Source organism: Apis florea, unplaced genomic scaffold (assembly GCF_048593485.1).
Source record: "Apis florea isolate Af1SG1 unplaced genomic scaffold, ASM4859348v1 contig_2350_pilon, whole genome shotgun sequence".
NCBI classification, from domain to species: Eukaryota; Metazoa; Arthropoda; class Insecta; order Hymenoptera; family Apidae; genus Apis; species Apis florea.
Window position 1 is genome coordinate 6,470,501 of NW_028256565.1, and position 22,702 is coordinate 6,493,202.

Below are 22,702 nucleotides of genomic sequence, written 5' to 3' on the forward strand. Positions count from 1 at the left end.
ACCGACACGACCCACTGTCGTTTCTTGTCATGCTTTAATTCGCACCCTTCTTCCTACCTCTCCCCCTCGGTTCATCCCTCGGTGTCTGCGATCCACGGATGTGGAGAGAGCGACAAAGCCGGCCAAATGATCATCCGTACTTTCTATTTTGGTTCAATATTCATAGTATATATATATATATATATACACATATAATGTCTTCTGTCGTCTGGAGGAGATATCAAGAAAAGTCTGAGGGTCTGGCAAAAATTTTTTTGTTGGATATCGGCCTCTTAATTGGATTAGTTTTCCTCTTAATTGGTTTACCCAAGAAAAATAGCTAATTCGTTAGACTGGAAGTATCTATTGTATCTGTGAAAATATCGGAGAAGTTTTGGTTTGAGTGGAAAAGTTGGTTTAGTAATAGTTTTCTTTGTTACCAGGCTCCCTTTCTTTTATACAACGAATAGGTTGTTTGCTCCTTTTCTTTTCATATCTTTTCTTCAATATCTAGGCGCAAGATAATTTTCCTTCTTGAAGGAAAAATTCTTTTTTCTCTAGAAAAATATACAGTTTTATATCCTATTTTATATCCTATGGTTTTTAAGCACGAATAGATTATGACGAGTCATTAACGAAACCAGAACAGTTTTAATCAATTGTGTAGTTTTTGCTCATCTCGATTCGGTACGAATCAAACACTGGAACTCAAACGCGTGACGCGATAATTTAGGTCGTAGTGCACTTAGTTAGCGGACATTTCCTCGTGATGTTCGCCATGTGTAGGACGAAATGTATCGTTGTAAAACAGATCGCCCACAAGACCACGTTCAAGGAAATGTTCTTTGTTTCCTTATCCTCGCGACGCGTTGACATTTGATGCAATGATTTTATCGTTTCTCGCGTTAACAATTTAGAAGAGGTTGTTGAACTTTTGGATTCGAATTGGCAAATTAATTTTGATAAATGCAGGCGAATTAAATATTCTAAATTTCATTATATATATATATATATATATGTTGTTGAGTGAAAATTCTTCGTTTCTTCGTTACTTCTCGGTTAACAATATTGTTGAATCGCATTTAATTAGCGAATGCGTAAGGCTCAAATAGCTTCAGTATGTAGTCACAGATCGTTCCAGCCTCTGCAGGAAGTTTAATTATCGGTTGATTGCAGCAAACGAATAAAACCGTGTATTCAACGACCAAACATCGTGAACATGTATCAATCAATCCATGTGTAATTAGTATAACTAACTAACCGCATCCTGCAATTTCCACCATCAATTCCAAATAATCCTGCATCGTCGGCCAATAGAAAAAAAAGGTCGATATCATCTCAGTCGACAATTCTTTTTTTAATATCTTTATGCCAAAAGATTGGTTTCAGAACTGATTGATTAAATCGCGTCTGAATTTATTACGTACAATTGTTCCGGTATCGATTCAGCTTATACATTATAAATCGAACCTCTCGAAATATACGTTCGTTCATCGTTCTTATTAATATTTCAAGCAAATTTCAATAATACCTTCTATCGATTAAATAATACATAATCTGGATCGAAATATGGAAATATCATCTTTCCTTAAAACTTGTTTAACATTTAAATATTTATTATCAGTTTTCTGGAACACGTAGAATCTCCAGATTAGAAAAGGAAGTAAATTATTTTGTATAGAACCACTAGAAAAAAGTTATTTTCCATATATGTGTATACACGCAACTGCTCGATCTTTGCGCGTCAAAATTCTCTTCGTATGTTATCAAGAATCGTCTGGTTAATAGAACTATCCCGGTGTATCGTGGTTCTTCCCGAAGGAGGTTCGAGTCGATAGATCGTCGGTTGATTAAATGGCTGCACCGTGTTCGTCTTTGCGAGATAAAGTACAATAGCCTCCTTCCGGTGGTGGAATACACGGTCAAAAGTTACGAATTTATTCCGGATTTTCGAAACGAAATTTAATCAGATCTTCGTGGAAAAAAAAAAAGAAACAAAAACGTGTATTCTTTGTCTCTTTGTAGCAGAATTTTACATCTTTGGCGAAGCTTTTAAAATTTCGTTAAATAACTAATAAACAATCGGGAAAAAAGCAATGTGTAATTGAATAACGCTAGACGCTGATTATTTATAATAATCATTGTACATCCAAATAACATCTTTCAAAGAATAAACTGGTGCTCAAATTTCCAAAGAGATAAAAAATAAAAAAAAAAAAAAGAAAGAATGTATAATCATCTCGTGACAAGACGAGAGCGAAATTATATCATCGTTTCTCAATTATCTCGTTTGATCAGGGCCGATCGAATATAATAAATTCCATTTAAACGAATCTCTTTCTCTCTCGCCTCCATTACGGTTTGTACCGGCCACGGTTGATCGAATCTCGTTAAAGTAGCACGGGAACGGGAGTAATTACTTCGAAACCGGTACAGTTTTACCGTGGTCGAACTCCTCTGTCGCGGTTAATTTCGTTAGGAAAATTGAAAGTTTCGAGGCGAGGCATAGAAGCCGTGCTCGGGGGGGGGGGGGGGGGGGCGCCTCGGTGAAAAACATCGATGGCATACAAATAAGAGGCAATCCGAGGATATCCATCCGTGACGCGACGCGTGACACTAGCTTCTTCGCAATCTTTTTGTGCTCTTTGTGTTGAATTAAATATAATAAAATAATTCTGGAAAATGAGATCTCGATAAAATAACAATTAATTTTTAATTCAATCAGGAGTTTGGAATGAAAATTCGAAACATCAAAGATCGATCCAACATCAATTCGAATTGTGAATTGAGAAAGTTTCCTTTCAAAAAAAAAAAAAAAAAACGAATCTTCGTTCTTCTCCGCTGGATTGAAAAATATTTTCCAACGAAATATTCAGAATTGAAACTCGGCTGGAATCGTAGAGAGAGAGAGAGAGAGAGGTAACGATTGTGGAAGGAGAAGGAGAGGAAAAGAGAGAGAGCGATGAATGATGCTCGATCGGATAACCGGTGTTGCACCAGGGTGGCGAGGAGGATCTTCTAGCTTCCGGTTTCGACGTTGTGTCGCCGGGGCTAGGGTTAATCCGATATCCCGAAAGAGAAGCGACCTCGTGAAAAAAAGAGGAGAGAAGGCGTTCGAGTATCTCGTACGAGAGGTGGATAATGGGTGGCCGATGAAACGTAGACGGTGAGGAGACGAAGAGTCTTTTCTTCTTTCTTTCTTTTTCTTTTTTTCCTCTCTCCCTCCCTGCGAACGAAACGAAGAAGATATTTCCAGATCCAAATATTGTCGGGGGAGAGCTTTGTTTAAAATAACAATGATGCGATGGAATTTATATTTTCTGATCGCCATCGTGTTCCGCTCACGCCCGCTTCTTTGTTCGTATTTAAAAATAAAATAACAAAAGAAAAAAAAGAAAAAGAGAGAAAAATGGATACGATATCGTACACCGGAACTTTATGATAAAGGTCGGTCGAGATGAAAAAGGAAACCAATGGAATATATATGTGTGAATATATATGAATATAAAATATAAAGAATATGCAGTTGCTGGTTTCTCTTTTTTTTACTATTTGATATTTTGGATCTGTGTTCTTGCATTATGACGTGAATCGAATCGTTAAAGAGGGGGCTCTTATTGATGTAGCCGCACGTAGAATCGTGCACGTTTTGTGAAAGAATATTAAATTTTGGGCCTGAATCGATATTTACAAATGAACTTTCGTAGATAATTTGAATAGTTAAAAAGCTAGAAATTAGATTAAAAATTATTTAACTCTAATACTTTCAGAAGTCACACGGATGTTTTGCTATCTAAACGAGGCTGTTTGTGAAAATTTTATTTTGGAATTTCATATCTCGTTCACGAAATTCTTAATCGACGGCATTTGAATTAAACGGATCGGGTTCGTTGCCTCTTTCTACTCATCGTGGCCTAATTTCGCGTATCGATAGCTCTGATAAACAGGTTTCTCGAAAAACTGCCACGTTTCAGGTCTCGTGTATATTCCATCTTTCCAGCCTATTCAGCCCCGCTAGAGGTTTCAAAACACCGCTAAAAGGTGGCCGAGCTTCGGTCTCGACGAAAGCAATTGAAGCAGAGCGGCTAAGAGCGCTTTGCCACCGAGAGGTTAATGAGAGTGTACCATCCTCCGCCTCGTCACTCTCTATTTGTCGCTTGTGATACAAAAGAAAAGGCATAAAGAGATCGCCTAATCGTTATCGACCCTTCCTGTTACAATTACATATTTTTAATCCAACTCTAGTTCCCATTTTCTTCTCTTCTCTGATAAATTTTCTTCGAAGATTTTTTAACATATATAAGAAGACAGGATACGAACGAAAAATAATTTATAAAATAACTCTTCTTCTCTCTCTCTCTCTCTCTCTCTTGAGAAGAAGAAAATGTATTGTGCATTATCCAGAATGTTTTTGAATATTTAGAAATTTATTGATACTGAAAAAAAATTTTTATTTAGTCTTGTTTGAGGATATTCCAAAGGGGGCTGGGCTTGTCAAAATCGCTCAAGACAGTTGTTCCTAAAAACAGTTCATATGTAATTTAATAGGTATTCTTGTTTCATTCGTGATATTTGCACGATGTTATTGGTGATGTTACTTTAATAAACCAAGTTGTGAAGATATCTCATCTTCACGAAGAGAATATTAAACTTGTGCTCATCATTTCGTCTCCATCCGATAAAGAGGTAGGGGATATTCCTTTTCGGGTCAGTCTTCTTTCAGGTCACCCGGCTTGCCTGTGCACATGGGGGGTTGCGTTTTATTGAAAATTTCATGCTCTGTTTGTCCGGCGCGCGCGAGATCGTCCTTCCCGGTTTTTGGGTCAGCCACCCCGTTTGCGACGTGTGTCTGTTGACCCTCGAACACTGACCGTCATTAGGTTGGCGCAGTGGAAATGCGGAGATCGAGTTGGTGATCGATAGCTTGCGATTACTCGAGCCGAGCTTTTTACCTTTTCAAACTACTTTTCTTTTGATGCGAGTTTTTCAAATTTTTCTCCTTTTCAACCCCTTTTTTTCTTATTGATTGTTTCTCTTTGGGATTATACTTTTGCCTTTCAAATTTTTCCTCCCATAAATTTTATTAGCTTTTGAAACTTTTTCTGTTTGAGTTCCTTTGATCTTTTATTTTTATTTATTTTCAATATCTCGTTTCATAGATATCTGTCTCGAGATTGTTTTTGTTCGAACGAGGATAATACCATTCGATGCTTGGTGTTATCGTTCAATCCAATGGATTTTTAACGCGTTATTATTCTCGTTAAAAACGAGAACGGACGATTCAAAGGAAGATTGTTCTTTTATAAATTCCCTCTCTTTGCCTTCAACGTTCATTTCGCCGATTAAAAATTTCGACGGATATAATTATTCCAATAAAGCGGAGAGACACTTTAGAGATTCGTTCGTACTCTCCTCGTGTAAAAAAAAAAAAAAAAAAAACATTTGAGAGAGACATTCACTCGCCTCGAGACAAAAACGAAAGTGGACAAAAAAGAAATGATTACATTTCCATCCTTTGAAGCGCTTTTTCAACCGGCTGTTTTCACTTCTACTTCACGCAAAAACCGTAACCGAAGACAAATAAGTTTGACCGGAGAGGCGATTTTCTCGATTTCCTCATATTTTCTCTCGTCTCGTTGCGCACCTCCGACAATTCTATCGTTAAATTTTGTCGAAACGGATCTGGCAACTGATTGGCTGATTCAGCTTCGATCGCAAGAACAGATGCCAATAAATTCGTCTTCGTGTTCAAACTCGACAACGTTTTTTTTTTTTTTTTTTTTTTAACAATATCTCGTAAAGATAAGATGAAGTTTTTTTTTTCTTTTTTTTAAAGATGGCGTTCCTGCGCACGTTAATATCAAAGCCTTTGAATTTCATGGATTCCTCTTACGGTACGATTCTTCACGACCGACGAGAGATTAATATCGTCAACGACAATGGAAGGAAATGCGGCTGTCCATAAGGAATTTCCTGCGGATAACAGATCTGTATTTCCTTCTTCTAAAACGAAAACTGACTTCCCGATACGTTCCTGGGGTCGTTGTATCATCTTTTCAATTTTACTTTTATCGATAGATTTTTCAAAAAAAAAAAAAAAAAAAAAATGTTTCTTGATGCAATCAAATTCTAATTCGAGTTGTAGCTGGAAATTCGTGAAAAAATGAAATTTTGAAACTTCTTCTTCCTCATTTGAAATCGAATTTGACTTATCATCGAGTATTCTAGATAATTTTAAACTTGATATTACATCAAATCTCGAAGTATACGTTTTAACGTTTCAAGATATCGAATTTTTAAAAAAGGTGGCCGATCTTACTTCTTTCCAGTTTAAATATTCTCTTCTAATTTATATTTGACTAGAAGGAGAGTAGAAAATAGGATTTTCGCTTCGAACGAAACATTTGTTTTCAAAAGATTTTTACGAGTTCGAGATATCCCTCTTTTACGACTTCTTAAGTTTGATACGTCGAGGAGGAATTGGTGAAGGAATAACAAACGAGGATGGTCTTTGTCCTGTCACTTTCCATCTTTCTTTCGATCGATGAAGCTGCCTTTCTCCAGTCAGGGTAACTCGAGTTCTGTAAACGACAAGATAGAAGGCCACCTTTACGTCGCAATAAAAGAAGAAATATTTGCCGGCGGATAGAAAGGTCGAGGATTAAAATAGACGTAACACCACCCTGTATGGAATAGACTGCTTTGGAAAAAGCGCCATCCACCTCCCTGCTTTTCGGCAAAGGCAGTAAGAGAAAAATTACCATTAGATCCATTAGAAATTATTCAAAACTCTTCTCGCAGAATTTTTTCCTCGAAATTATTTTATTTTCCTCGATAAAAACAGAATCCTTCAGAAATTCTGTTCCAATTCTCGAAAACGTAATTATATATTTCTTCAACCATTTCACAAAGTAATAGCTCGCGCTCGTTTCGAATGATATTTCTTCCAAATTTCCTAACTCAGAAATGACAAAAAAAAAAAAAAGTCTTATTTCGCATACACAGTCGCGAAATGTAACCCATCTCGCCACCAGCTCCAAAAGCAGACTACTTGGGGTGGGGGGGGGCACCCTGTCGTTCCAAATGTTACAGAAGGGTGGTACGGTTATATAGGCGTATTATCCCCTTTCTCGCTGCAGGCATTCATCCGTGAGTCATCCGTGCTCACCCCCGGGTGTGACGTCATTTCGACGTCCTCCACCCCAATGGATCGGAGAAATCCATGGATCGGATGCGTTCGGTTGTTATTATAGCGCGAGGGGAAAGATCGAGGAATCGTTTCGATCGACGATTCTTCCTCGATGCTCGCCGATAATTTCCCTCCCTGCCCCACAATTCGAACGAAGATATAACCGAGGGGGATGCATCGAGTATGCATCCTGATAATAACTCCGATACGGATGGAAAAGAAGAATGAAGAAATAGAGGGAAGGGAAAACTCGAGACCATTCGGTAATTCGAGAGATCGTTAAAATCGTTTCGCGTTTCTGAAGTGGCGCAAGCCTCTCTCGACTTCCGCTTCTCTATGAACGATTCTTTCGATGCGTTTACCTGTCGAGACTCGCTTTTCTTCTTTCTTTTAAGCAGCGTAAACTGCGAGACAATAGCTGTATCCCGAATACTGTGGAATTGAACAGATTGCGATAGATTCGTTCGTAATTTTCAGAATCGATTTATAAATCAGTATATGTAATTAAAATTAGTTAATATTGTGCTCTTTGTGAAGACAGTTTTATTCAATAAAGATTAATATTTTACGTTGAATCTCACTACAGTCGGATTGTAAGCAATTGTGAACGATAGAGGGAGTGAATTGTGATGATGTGAAAAGAATCGTTTATGAGGAGAAAGAAACGTTTAATTGTTCGATTGAATCCGTTTGATTTCTACGGATTTCTTGGATCGATTTATTTATTTTTCTTTTTTTTTTCTTTTCTTTCGTTCGGAGAAAGCATGTTATTATAACGATGCGTTTCGATTTCTGGGGTAGGCATAGATTGAATAAAAATAACATGACCCATGATATATTGGAATAGAAAAATATCAGGCCATGCTTCGAACATTTTTCCGTATTGGACAAGTTTTAAACTGGGAATTGGAAAAAAAGAAAAAAATGCCAACTATAGTTTGAAAACTAGTTTTTACGCATCGAATATATATTTATATATACTTTTATACTCTTTCTACTTTCGTACGTGTGATCGACCATATGATCTAAGATATTACAATTCAAACTTTTTTATTTATTAAAGACAAGTGAAAAATTTTTAACTATGCATGTACGTAACATTGTGGTGAACGAACAATGTTGAGACAATTTTCGACAAAACGTTGTCATTTATCTTTCACCTCGTTAAATATACAAATTTCATAAAGCGAAAAATATAAAGGGGGAAAAAAGAGAAAAAGGAAAATACCGACACGCGTTCACATTGCTGCACCACGCGTGACGTCACGCGCAGAGTACAAGCCCCCATTGGGAATGCATGTCGCATTATCATTCAAGGAGGTTCACGAGGTTGGAGAATGAGAAATAATGCCGTCGACACGGTTCCTTTCAGCTACAGGTAAACACACCTTCTCCCCCCTTCCTTTCTTTTTTTCCTTAAATTTCCATTTCTCCCTTTCTCCTCCTTCGTTCATTTGCATCCCTCGGATTAATAGACGAACGACGGGCCGAATGGCTGAATGCATTCAACGATTTAACGAGTCGGCGCTCCGATAATTTTCCTTGACTTAGTATTACGATTATTCGACACCAGACGTATACCGGATCCATATTGGTCGCCGTGAACCCCTACAAAGAAGTGGACTTCTACACGAACGTGAGTAAATTGGAATCATTGCGCGTGATTATCTTTTAATCTGCCCTGCATTTAAAACGAATGCTAGACTCTTTCTTTTTATTCTCTCTCTGTCTCTCTCTCTCTCTCTCTGTCTCACTTTTTTCTTCTTTTGTGCATTTGGATCGAAACAATCGATTCGATTGTACGAAGGTTGTGAGTCGAAAGCCTGGCTCATTGTACGATTGGGGATAATTGGCATCATTGAGAACACGAATTATGGGGTGGCGTATAATATTGAAAAACTCAGGAATGGAAATGGTTAATGTTTTGTTTTTCTCACAATTGGGGAAGCAATTTTTTTTTAAATGTAACGCAATGTCGCGTCAAAGTTGGATTCGTTGATTTTGAGGTTAAGTGTACCATGTACCCATCTTTTTTAAATATTGTAAAAGTATTCTTAGTCTATTTTTTTTTTTTCATAAAATTTATTATCCATTTTACTTCATTGCTCTATCGTTTCATAATTATTTGTATATTTTTTGATGAAAAATGTAAAAAAGTATAAAGGATATCGATTAAAAAGCGACCGGCTCGATGCGGCAAAATTGAAGTGACAAGCATCGTGCCGCCGTTACTAAAATGCGCAATTACTTACGCACTTCCTGCGTCAAATGTGTGCAGGAAGTGGCGTCGAAGAATAGCAAATATTAAACACGGCGGTTGCCTCGAAGAACAGAGAGAAGGCTGCACGTGCCCCCATCCCCTCTTCTCACGAAGTAATAATTGGCTTCTCCTTTCGTATACAGTTAAGAAGTTGGTCATGAATTTCACGAAAGTTTCATTATTAAATTGTGACCATGAATCTTTTTGGAATTTTTAATAATAATTTTTCCTTTCTTCTTTTTACTATTGAAATCTGGCTCACATTCTAGTACTATTTTCTAGCATAAATTTCACAAAAAAATCTAGTTGTACTTTATAAATCCTTCGATTAAACTATTGTATTATAAAACATTTTTGAGTCAATCCAAATATAAAAAGTTAAAAATTATTTTTATTAATCTTAATATAAAAATGATATTGAATTGTTATACTCTATCGCCGTATAAGAATAATTATAAAAATATAAAAAAAAGTTGGCAATTTAACATGATTGATGTTGTAACAATATAAAAGTTCTTATCAACTTGTTTCGTTAACACGCAAAACGCGCGAAGACAGGACGCCTTTATCGTATTGAAAAACAGGAAACGGAAGCCGCAACGTGCTTTCGTAGTGATATCGCGAAACGACTGATCAACTCTTTGGAAAGGTTTTCTAGGTCACGGTATTCCGTTATCGATCTATCGGTGTAAACCATTTATTTTTCCAGCTGTGAAAACACCATATTTTCCCCTCATTTTTTCGTTATTTCCGTAAACTATTATCACTTCAAATAATCGATTATTTTCAAGAAATTTAATTTTCAATATATATATATATATAAATTAAATTTATAACATTATACATTTTTAATGTATCTATTGCAAAAAATATTTCCAGGCAAAATTATATTTCAAAAAGAAAAAAAAATTCCAATCTCTGCATATAATCTATTACCTATGCAAAATTCACGCAAAAAACTTTAATTAACAAAAATGAATTTTTGCGAGATAATACACAAAGATTTTCGCGATCGACTGTACTTTAAAATATATTACAACTCGAATTCAAGACACCTTATACGTGGTGAACGTGTTAAACAACTTTCCACTTTCATAACTCAAAAATATTCCCACCAATGTTCCCAGGAAAATTATCTATGCGTTCGAAAATATTCCTGCTTCCGATAACCAATGGCAAATTGGTTTTTATCTGACCAGAAAAAGGCGGAGATTTTGAACTTGTCAAGCGCATATCTCCGATAATCGTCGCACAGCTCGTCATTTTTCTCCTGTTTCTCATGCGTGCGTCGCTTTTTAATCTCTATTTCGAGGCGTGCGAGCATCGGGCTTAAAACCATTGGCGGCGTTAACGCGCATATCAGCCTGGCCAGTGAATTAGGGTGCGCAGCCTGCGCGCGAGGACTTATTTCGGGATCGAGTGGCAGCCACTTCGTACGTAAATACGGGTCGCCGACAGTGAAACGGTCCTCGAACGGCATTCGACCCTTCGAATATCGTGTGGCGTCGTGCTGTGGAAGAAAGAGAGAGAGAAAAAAATAAAGTAAAATAAAACGAAAGGGTTGCGCGATTAAATCAAATTAAGGCAATAAAAAAGAAAAAAAAATGACGGTACAATAAAATTTGTTCCGAGTCAACGATTTAATCCTTTCCACCTGGTCGAAGTCGTATAACCCTCTTTTATTTTTTCCTATTGTAAAGATATATATATATATATATGTAAAAGATTATTTCAGTCGCATAATTTTCTTTATTTTTTCTTTTAAATAAGTATTCTATAAGAGAATTAATTTTTTTTTAATTTTAATGTAAAGGAATTTTTTTTTTAATTTTTTTCTATTTCTGTGTATAATTTTTAATATAAATGATATTTATTACATAATTTTATTTGCTTGATTCGAGTAATCTTTTAAAGAGATTTAGTATAGTATAGTATTTTTTCCGTGATTCATGTTCGACTAGTTTTCACGAGTTGTCTATGTAATAGATTTGATGGAAAACCGCTTTGATGTACAACCCGTGTCTCTACAGTAATCCGTTCTTTTGACTTTATGAACTCGCGTTGTACATACCAAATGAGTCACGTTTTAAAGAGGTTTTGAAAAAAGGTCTTTTGAATAGATCTTTTTTCGATAAAACTTATAATAAAACCAAATATTCTGCCAATTAATCTCTACCTGAATTCTTAAATGAATTCAATTATTACTATTTATTAAGAGAACAAAATTCAAAAACTTTTTTTCCTTTCAGTATTTTATCATATTTCTATCTTTCACTTATATTAATTTCTACACATTCAATCTCTATCTTTTATTTAAATTACTATCTAATAGAAGAATATAAAAACTTTCTTTTTTTTTAAAACAAATTCTAATTCTATTTTATCTAATTAAATCTCTTCCATACTATCTAAATATTCAATCTTTCAGAAATAATCATTTAACAGGATACATACAACTAAAAATTTCCTTTCTTCCTTACCTTACTTTCAAAATAAATTCTTCCCTTAGAATAACAATGTTTCCAGAATCTAAGAGGGCGTTGTCTCTGACAAGAAAATTCCCTGTTCCCAAAGATCTGAATAATATACATTTTTTAATGAAATACACAACGAGTAGAAGGAAAAAAAAAATAAAGATTAAAATGTGAAACGATTGTACATATAGATCGGTAATTTCGAAGGTCAGCCGGGGTACCAAACGAGGACCCCTGGCTGGCAAGAAGGAAGAGGGTGGCTCGGTGTGGTGCACGCCCCGTGTTATTGATCGGGCTGGAGCGCACATTGGATTCGGAGACTCGTCGTGGTTGCCCTGGAGCCTTCGGTGCTTCGTCCTTTCCTCTCGTTGGCGACGGTGCCCGGGTACCCATGTCGATCCGCATAAACCTATTACCGATTCTTTTCTTCTAGAAATTCAACGTATTCGATTGGATATTGAACATGATATTCGGTTAAAATTAATTAAGTACACGAATTGAGGATAAATAATTATTTATATTACCTTGAATTTTAAGTTTAACTTTACTTATTTTATACTTTTTATTCATAGATATATTGATGTTCATATAAATGAAATTATTTGACTTGATTATGTGTAAAGTGTTTGAGTTGATTTCAAGTAAATATCTGATAGAATTCGTTCAAAAATTACGTAGAAGAAATTGTACGGTATAATTACGGAAAGAAAGAAATTCTTTACTTAAATACTGTGATTTTCACAATAATTCTTGCAGTTTATTGTTTTCTAATCAACACAAACTATGCCTATTAATCCACTTCTCTCGATCGTTATCTTAACTCATAGAAGGAACTTCTATGGAATACAGTTAGCAGGTCTCAACGATCTCAGTATGTAAGGATAATTTTGCGGTAATTGAATATCGGTTCTCCTCGTGAACGGTGTCGTGTTTTGATTAATCGTCGACCACCACGATATCTATCTTGGATAGGATCAGGATAATTTCCGCTGCCACTTAACCGCAGTAACGTCTTACATCATACTTAATCCTGATTTATTATTGTTATTAGATATTTTCCATACAGTAGTTTCTGAAGTTTTTTTTAAAAAAATTACATCAAATCCTAAAAAGTAAATCACATAGTTATAATTATTATTTGAAAAAGATTTTTTAAGAATAATTGAAAAAAAAGAATAATTTTAAAAGAATAATTTCCACCTGCCATTTAAAAACTACGAATTTTATACCATATCCATCCTTGATATTTTTAATATCTTCAATGTTAATAGAGTTCCTGAAATTTTTAAAAGACTATATTAATTTTCAGAAATTAAATCGTCCAATCGAATAATTAATGTTTCAAAAAAATTTATAAAAGAAACGAAATGATATTAAAATATACGGGTTCATGAAAGAGAGACGACAAATAAATTGAAGAAAGAAATATAATAAATGATATTTAATAAATGAAATATGTAAATCGGGTCAAAAAACGTTTTCTTAGTTTATCAATATCTTTTCAAAAACAAAGGAAACTGGAGCATCTCGATATATTTCAGTATGCAACGAAGGCATACTCTAGAGAGAACATTTTTATCTCGTTGTTGCACATTCCGTATTATTTATCTTCTATCTACCTCTCGTTTTTTTTTTTTTTTTTCTTTTTGTTTCACCCATATTGCACGAACGATCGATCCAACTGTTTCGAAGTAATCAACCGTGCTGGTTTACGTCAAAGACGATCATCCAGCAGTAACTGGACTGCCAGTGTGTGTCGTCATTAAGATCAGACCTGCTGCAGGCTGTTAGATCGCTCCATTTTGTTCCAGGTCTTTTCTATTTTACGCCGTTTTACCGGCTGTGGTTTTGTTCGTTCGAGAAAACGAGGCGTCCCCCTTTTTCTGGAGCCGTCTCATTCTTTGGTTTGAAGAATGGGCTCTGCTCACGTGACCACCAATGCCTCGTTAGGTTTCCATGCAAATAAGATGTAGATCTCTGTTCTCACGTGTATACTTTCCATCATTTCGTTAAAAAAAAAAATTAATTTCATATTTATTTCTTTTTTAAATCAAACTTTAGAATATATATTTGTTGTTTTGTATGTGAGAATTAAAATCAATGCATTTTGATTTATAGTCGTTTTAAAAATAAAATTGAAATTAAATATAAAATTAATGTATAATAAATTTTGAGATTATTGTATAGAAATTGGATTCCTTTTATTCTTTGAATTATAATCGTGTTAATATTTAGAAAATTTCAAAAAATAAAATATTATATTTTCGATTTTAACTTAGAAGTTCAATTCCAATTTCATGGAAATAAATACAATTCTGTTATAATTTTTTCGATTGATAATATATATCTTCATTCAGCTTCCCATAAAATTTCTTCACAAGTTCTTTGTGAATCACCAAGAATCAATTCCTCTTATTATTCTTTTCTATATAATCAGTCCTGTCGAATTTCGTTTATAACTTTAATCAATAATGAACAATGCGATTAATCAACATTAAAATATATTTTTTTGAACTATGCTACATATAATATCTTTTGATATATTTGATTGACTGTCTAATTTTAAAAATCTATCCTTGAAAATCTCTTTTTTCGTTTCAGTAAACGAATTTCATGATTAATTAAAAATAAAAATAAATAAATCAATGTAAAAATTATAAACATAAAATTACAAGTAGTATCCTAGTATCAATATTACTTACAATATTTATAAATTTACAATATTAAAAAAAAAAAAAACTATCGATAGATATTAGATAATTCTAAAATTATATGTTATTAACATGTAACAAAAATTGAAAATTAAAGATTTTTTATCAGATTAGTATTTTTCAAAAATAGCCTCAAAATTTAAATATGCAATAAAAAAATTAAGAAACAAATATATGGAAAACAATTCTGTTTTTTTATGTTCGATTCGATAACCTCGTTTTTCCGCTTGTCTTTGCGCGCTCGGCCGGGCAACGACACCATCGAAGAAAGAGGGGTCGTAAGCACGACCTCGGTGTCCTGACATGAGTCGTGGCCTCTAGTCGGCGAACCGTGCACTGATTTTGCAGTCGCAGCTGCAGGAATAAATGGGGACACAAGTTCTTCGCTCATTCGAGGCTCACGAGTACTCGCTTCGAGTCAAAACATTCGCGATGCGCATAGTTCGCTCGTTTTCCGCGCTTTTCTTCCGTTCTTTTCTTTCCGACCATTGTATGAAAGCGAAGAGCCAGTCATTTTGTTCCGTTCTACAAAGAGGAAGAAGTTTTTAAGAATCTGAAAGATATTTTTGATGGTGCAAAAGAAATAGAAATAGATTACGCATTACGCTTTGAAATGTGTGAACATATGTGATAATAGAATTCTAAATTTGGGATATAAATTTAATAGTATATAAATTTTGTTTCTACATACAAATTGTAGAATTTAAAGGCAAATTAATTATCTTTATATGCAATAAAATTTTTTAATTATAATTATAACTTAATAAATTTTTATAAATTTAAATTTTATTATATATTATAATATTCTCTCATATCGTAATATTCATAAAAATGAAAATTATTTTATTTTATAATTATAATTAAACAAAAAAATTTTAAATGAATTATATTAAAATATTATATTATTAGTATATGAATATTTAAATATTAGTTATATGTTTGATGAAATATTTATAAGTTTAAAAAATGATGATCATATTTCAAAAAATCTCATTTTCGGCAGCAGATGTATCCTCCAACCGAGCAATCTCGCAATAAAAGTTAGATAGCCTGGTAAGAGTTGTTCAAACATCGTTTCAATAATAGCAGCTCGCTAAAAATTGACATTCCTAAAAAGCAAAACAATCATGAAGAAAAAAATATGGAGAGAGTCGAAAATCCATGTATTCACACCAGATACGGATATACATATATATATATATATGTGTGTGTGTACTTCTCAAAGAAAACAGATAAGATATGCCTATAGAACTTCCGTATGACAGCCACCTGGAATTCGTATTTGTATTTCACTATTTTTAACGGAGATCATTTATTTTCTCAAGAACTTATGACCATAACTTAAGTTTATCTTCCAAGCAAACATACCTAAAGATAATTCCTTTCGAACATATCCGATAAAGCGTCTCCTTGGTATAATCTTTATCCTCTGGTTACATTTAAAAAAGAAAGGAAAATAACAATTTTCATTAGTTCTTTGAACGACAGATGGCGTATTTTTAAGCATATTTTATATATATAGAAAAATTTATAAATAGAGATTAATATTGAAAATAACATTGATTTTTTTAATTTATTTTCTTCCAATTCTATTTATTCTTTTTGCAAAAATTCTTTTACAAAAATATATCAGTCAAAAAATAATGAACTTAAAATATTCAAGGATATCAAAGAAAAGAAACTTTTTAAATATTTCACCAGAGTGCGTTAGAATATCGCGACTTTCATCTCAGTCAATTTTTGCCAACATCAACATTTACCAAGCAATTCACAAAATTCCAGTTACATAAATTTCATCCATACAGTTATGTTTGTATAATAACTTTTTTTTTCTTTTTTCTTCACGGTCTACGTTCATTTCCTCGAATGAAACATGCATCTTTAAAGCGCTTTGTAATACTGTAACCGAAATCTTGACGCATCTTCTCCCTCTCTCGGCGAAAAAATAAAGTAAATTGCAAAAATCCCATGTAACACTCCAATCTAGATAAAATCATTGAAATATTATAAACTTGATCTTTCATTAAGATGTATACATAGAGTGAGGGTATGTAACATGTAACAGAAGGTAGAATGCTGAGAGTTCTCTGCGGTTTTATGGAAATGGATCAAGCGTTTCGATGAATTTTCACGAACCGTGAGAGTTAGTGAATTAACGTTCTCTGCGCTCGCAGTTGCGCAGAGAACATGTCTGACATGAAACTGGGTTGCACTACTTCGTTCGGCACTGACTGCAAGTACGAGACCAGTTAAGGTCTCGTGTGTATAATGCATGAATGCACAAGTCGAAAAAATTGTCTAATAAGAGAAATTTCTCCTGTTAAAAAATTATGGAGTATTTTGATAATAGCAACTAATAGCATGCTATTTCTGTTCTTTCCTAATTCTTGCTCTAAATGTGGAATTGATTTAAAAAAATTAGGTATAAACTTTTTATCATTTTTTTTTGTTTTATTATTCTTTATTTTGATTTATATACTATAGAAAATGTTTTTTTTATTTCTATATTATATTTTATATATTAATTTAGATTAAAAAAGAAAAATTGCATATATCATTTTTGAAGTAATAAATATGAATATAAATAATAAATTCGTAGCGTAAATAAAACAAATTTTGCAAACAATGCGGATCGCCTGAATGATATAAACGCAAAGCATTAATCTGTGAACCGTTTGGCATCGAACTATTGATGTACATATCTTTTAGAGCTGTGATACAATCTCTCAAGGGAATCAGTAAATGAAAGGGATCGAATGGAACTTGAACGTAGAATGTCCTATCAAATGACATTTGGAATTAATCGGATTACCAGGGTTGTTGAGCCTATCTATCACCTTTAATTCAAATTTTGTATTGAATTATCGCAATCTGTCACGATGCTACAACAATAATTAAAGCTAATGAATTATTTTATAGTTTTTTGCTGTGATAAAAGAAAAAAAATAAAAAAAATGTATTAGAATATTTATTATAACTAAAATAATTGAAATAAAATAAATTTCTTTGTTCAATTTTGTTTTTGATGTTCGAAAAAGTAAGTAAAATTATTTATTAATTATAAAGAAATCTGTCAATAATTTTTACTATTACAATTTTCGTTTGATTATTTATTGATTACTATATTATATATCTATAGTCTAATACGCATATATTTTAGGTGTAGATAATCTTATTGAGTGAATTAAACTTCCTCCGGATCGGAAATAAAGTTGTCCCTTTTTCCACTTTCAACTTCGTCGTCTAACATTTCAAACTATTTCAACTACCAAAATAATATAATAGAATTAAAAATAATTTGAACTCTATAAAAATAATAAATCTTTTTTATGAATAATTTTATGATGTTTTTTCTATCAAAAAGAGATTTCTTACTAAAAAGAAAATCAAATTTTTGGATTTTTTAGGAATACGTGAATCGATACCATGGCCAAAAAATGGGCTCGTTGGAACCACATGTATTCGCATTGGCGGAGGCGGCATATAGATCACTTCAGGATACAGAGAGCAATCAATCTTGTGTGATATCGGGAGAAAGTGGCGCAGGCAAAACGGAAACCACAAAATTCATCTTACAGTATCTTTGCTCGGTAACCAGTAATGTCGATACGTGGGTGGAACAACAAATTTTGGAAGCGAACACCATCCTCGAAGCTTTCGGTAATTACCTCATCTTGTTAACAACCAATTTTTATCTGTTAATTATATTTTCGTTCAATTTATCTCCTGCTCCTAATTTTCCAGAAAATTGTAACCTATCACGCTAACACGAAAACTTTGTCCTTCATAAAATCGATTGGAAACTTATTATGTAACTTTTTAAACCTTAATTGAACCTTATTGAAACCTTAATTGAAATTATTTTTAATATTAAATTAAATGTAATTTATTATCATTCTATTTTACATTATTACATCTGCAAATGAAATTATTAAAAAAAAATTTGTTAATTCAAATTTTTCATTCTTTATAGAATCATTATTAGTTGAAAACTTTGAAAATAATCTCTTACCTCTTCACGTGATCATTTATCAATTTCTTTTCTTTTCTTTCGTTTTTCCACGATTCTCCTTCGTTATTCTTCTGCTTGTGCTTCTTCTGTTTTTCCTGCTTCATTTACTTCTGTTTCTTCTACTGCTCCTTCTGCTTCATCTTCTATTTCTGCTTCTGCTTTATTTTCTCTTATCTTTATTTTCTCCTCTCGATTTTGATATTTTGTTTTCGCTTTTATTAATCTTTTGATTTTGTCCTTACTCTTGTTATCTTCCTGTCCATCTTTATATCTTTATCTTATCTTTTTTATTATTTTTCTTCTTGTTTGTCATTTTTCTTTCCGTTCCTTTGTCATCCTCCTCTCATCTTTCTTTATCATTCTTTCAACTTCTTTATTATTCTCATCACTTTTCTTTTCATCATTATCCTTCTTTTTTTTTGTCATTCTTCCACTTTTTGTTTTTTTCTTCCACTTTTATTTACTTTTTATTATTTTTATTCTTTCTTTTATCATTTTTCTCAGTTTTGTCATTCTCCTCTTTTTGATCTCTTTTGTTATCTTTCTCCTCTTACTTCCTCAGTAAAGTAACTTGCTCCCCATTTTTTTTATTATTCTTCCTACTCCTATATCATTTTCTCCCTCTCTCTATTTCATCATCCTGCTTTATTATTCTTCTACCCTTTTTGCTATCCTTATTTCTTCTTCGTTATCATCCTCTTCTTCTTCCCTTCTTTAACCCCTTCTTTAATCCTCTTTAGTATCTTTGTCATTCTTCTCTCTTCATTTTTTTCATTCTCCATTTCATTTTGTTCATTGTGTCCATATCATTTTCTCCATTTGTTTATAATCTTTACTCCCTCTCTTTTGTTATTTTCTTTTCTCCTTTCCTTCTTTTTCTTTGCTCCTCTTGGTTTTCTAAATTTATTATTCTTCTCATTTTTTCTTTATAATTTTTCATTGTTATTAATCTTCATTGTTAATCTTTATTTTTTATGACTATTATAAATAGAAGAAACTAAAAATTGTTCACTCAAGTTTCATTAAAAATAGATTTGTTACGAAACTGTTTTACGAACACCTTTTATAAAAGTCGTCCAAGAGGAATCTTTTTTTTTTCGAGATTTTTTTTCTCATTTTGAAGGCAACGCTCGAAAAAGAAACATAAACGGAATGTAAAAGACTTTTATGAAACGGATCGATGAACGTTATTCTTAATACCATTTAAAAAATAAAGGGGATTCATTATTCGAAGTCAAGAGGCCGAGAATGAGTCAGGTGTTAAATGTAAAAGCGCGAGGGGTGAAAACTGGGTCACGAGAGGCAAAAGATTTAAGGGGAGTGTCATGAAAATTGTTTGCTTTTGTATCTCGACAAAGCGCATCCACTTCAAAATGCCAACTTCATTATAAAAATATTTTTCAACATCGTTTAATTCTGTCAATATTAAAATATCAGATTTCTTTTTCCATTATTTCCTTTCGATTAATCGATTACAGATTTTTTTAATCAAGGAGTTACAGATTTTTATGGAAATTAATATTTCTTCTTTCATAATAATCATTATTTTAATTATTCTTATATTTATTTTTAAAACAGGAAACGCGAAGACGGTGAGGAACGACAATAGCTCTCGGTTCGGCAAGTTCATGCAAGTATGCTTCGATAGCAAGTGGATGATCAAGGGATGCATCATCCAAGATTATTTGCTCGAGCAGAGTCGCATAACATTTCAAAGCGCCGGCGAGAGAAATTACCACGTGTTCTATCAGCTGGTCGAGGCCGGGACTAGGGATAAGGAATTCGCCGAACAATATAAACTGATGCCAGCCAGTCACTACAAATATTTGAATCAGTCTGGCTGCGTGAAAATCGATGGAATCTCCGACTGCAAGAAGTTGGATGCTCTTAGACTTGCGTTTAACGTACTACAGGTAATTAATGGGTACACAATCAATGGTAAAATATTATAGTTCATTGATGTTATTAATATGTGTAAACAACTTTATATAATTGAAATATTTAACATTCTCTCTTTATTTATAGTTTGTTTTTAAATATTATATAAATATTATTATAAATTATAATAATATTATACTTTTTAAATATTTAAAAAATTATTTTCTTAAAATATAAGAAAATTATCAAAGAATATTTTAAAACATGAAAGTACAATGCCTTTCTTTAATATTTTTTTCTCATTGATTTCTTCTTTTATTCAATACATTGTTGAAATTAAAAATAAATAAACAATAAATTATATTTCCATTTTTATAGGTCGCGCCAGAAATGTGCGAGGGTATTTTCAGAGTCCTGTCTGCCATTCTCTGGCTCGGAAATTTAAACTTTGAAGACGTGGATGGTGAGAGATGCGAGCTAACTAAAGAAGACCTTGACATCGTTGGTACAGTTGCACCTTTACTCGGACTTCAGGTTGAAGATCTCACCAAGGTGGTTTTGATACGACAGATAAACGTCCGAGGAAATATCACTGAGATACCATTGAAAGTTCAAGAAGCCCGTGAAAATAGACACGCTATGGCGAAAGCATTATACTCGAGAACGTTTGCCTGGTTGATCAATCATATAAATAATTGTACAAACCCCGGCCAGGATAGTTCAAGGTTTCTCGGTGTTTTGGATATATTTGGCTTTGAGAACTTTGCCGTGAACAGTTTCGAGCAACTCTGTATTAATTATACGAACGAGAAGCTGCACAAGTTTTTCAATCACTACGTGTTCGCGCTGGAACAGGAACTAGTAAGTCGTTTCTAGACATTCTTGTTTTCCTATATATTTAATCAGTTATATGATACGATTAACGATCGTATCACATGGTAGGGTGAGATGACGGACTTGTTATGTAATCGATAGGATGAAATTCAATTGACCTCAATTGGGAGGAGATGGTGAGGGTAATTGAATTGAATACTTCGATATTTTTTATAATAACGTTTAATAATACATTCGAGATTTATATTATATTATCTACATAATTTCAAGTTTATCTATATAATTTCGTTTACTCGAATCGACGTAATAAATTGTTATTGCCGCTTTATTAAAAATCGACGATCAATAATAAAAATAAACTCGTTCTTAAGTTAATTAGATGATAGACTTGTCCTTCTATGTTGGTTATCATAACACGTGAAACGTTTTGAATTTCAGTACCGACAGGAAGAGATCCAATACTCCCATATCACCTTCACGGACAACACCATGTGCCTGGAATTAATCGAGAAACCTCCACGATGTGTTCTTAAATTACTAACCGAACAGTGCCATATGCCGAAAGGTTCAGACCTAGCTTACTTGACCAATTTGCATGCAGAATTCGAGAACCATCCGTGCTATGTGAAAGGAGATGATCGACGAAAATGGGAAAAAGAATTTGGAGTAAAACATTACGCAGGTTGCGTTACGTATACAGTCGAAGGGTTTGTGGATAAAAATCGAGATGTGCAACAAGACGTGTTCTTCGATTTCATGTCTAGAAGCACAAATGAATTTGTGCAAGAAATTACAGTTTATCAAGATCTCTTGGGATGTACAGTGGCCCGTGCAAGTGGAAATGCGACTACTATGTCTCGTGGAACTTCGAAAGGCAAACCAACGCTTTGCGATTCCTTCAGACATCAGTTGCAAGCTTTGGTCGATGTTCTTCAAGCTACTATACCCTGGTATGCCAGATGTATTAAACCTAATATGCAAAAAATTGCAAATCATTATGATGAGAAGTTGGTTCTGGACCAGTTGAAATATTTAGGCATGTTGGATATTATTAGAATCAGGAAAGAAGGTTTTCCTATACATATGCCTTTCCACGACTTTATATCAAGGTATCGTTGTCTGGAGAAAGGACGTATGTCGCGTACTTATAATGAAAAAGAATCTGTTAGATCCTTGATCAGTAGTCAAGGTATACCAGAGACCGAATGGCAAATAGGCAAGACCAAAGTATTTTTAAGAAGTTATGTACACGAACCTTTGGAAGACTGTAGAAATCAAATGGTTACTAGTAACGCAATAATGATTCAAAAAATATGGAGGGGTTATACAGTTCGACGTGGTAAATTATTTTTAATTGATAATATA

General features: G+C 33.4%; 1 protein-coding gene and 2 long non-coding RNA genes across 6 annotated transcripts in view; 1 reads left to right on the top strand and 2 right to left on the bottom strand.

The window, feature by feature from the left end:
• Myo81F (unconventional myosin 81F) overlaps positions 1-22,702 on the top strand; it is a 36,805-nt gene that overhangs the window by 8,055 nt on the left and 6,048 nt on the right. For all 4 annotated transcript variants that reach the window (XM_086904895.1, XM_086904897.1, XM_086904898.1 and 1 more), the window contains 5 exons: positions 8,742-8,804; positions 18,021-18,273; positions 20,204-20,538; positions 20,882-21,364; positions 21,776-22,676. In XM_086904895.1, the coding sequence (XP_086761021.1) occupies positions 8,742-8,804; positions 18,021-18,273; positions 20,204-20,538; positions 20,882-21,364; positions 21,776-22,676 (2,035 nt within the window). The remainder of the gene's footprint in view (positions 1-8,741; positions 8,805-18,020; positions 18,274-20,203; positions 20,539-20,881; positions 21,365-21,775; positions 22,677-22,702) is intronic.
• LOC147658152 (uncharacterized) lies at positions 12,433-15,722 on the bottom strand. Its single transcript, XR_015291161.1, has 3 exons — positions 14,828-15,722; positions 13,103-13,178; positions 12,433-13,007 (listed from the first exon to the last, which is right to left on the bottom strand). It is a non-coding gene; the product is annotated as an uncharacterized LOC147658152 (long non-coding RNA).
• Positions 17,694-18,308, bottom strand: LOC147658153 (uncharacterized). Its single transcript, XR_015291162.1, has 2 exons — positions 18,039-18,308; positions 17,694-17,878 (listed from the first exon to the last, which is right to left on the bottom strand). It is a non-coding gene; the product is annotated as an uncharacterized LOC147658153 (long non-coding RNA).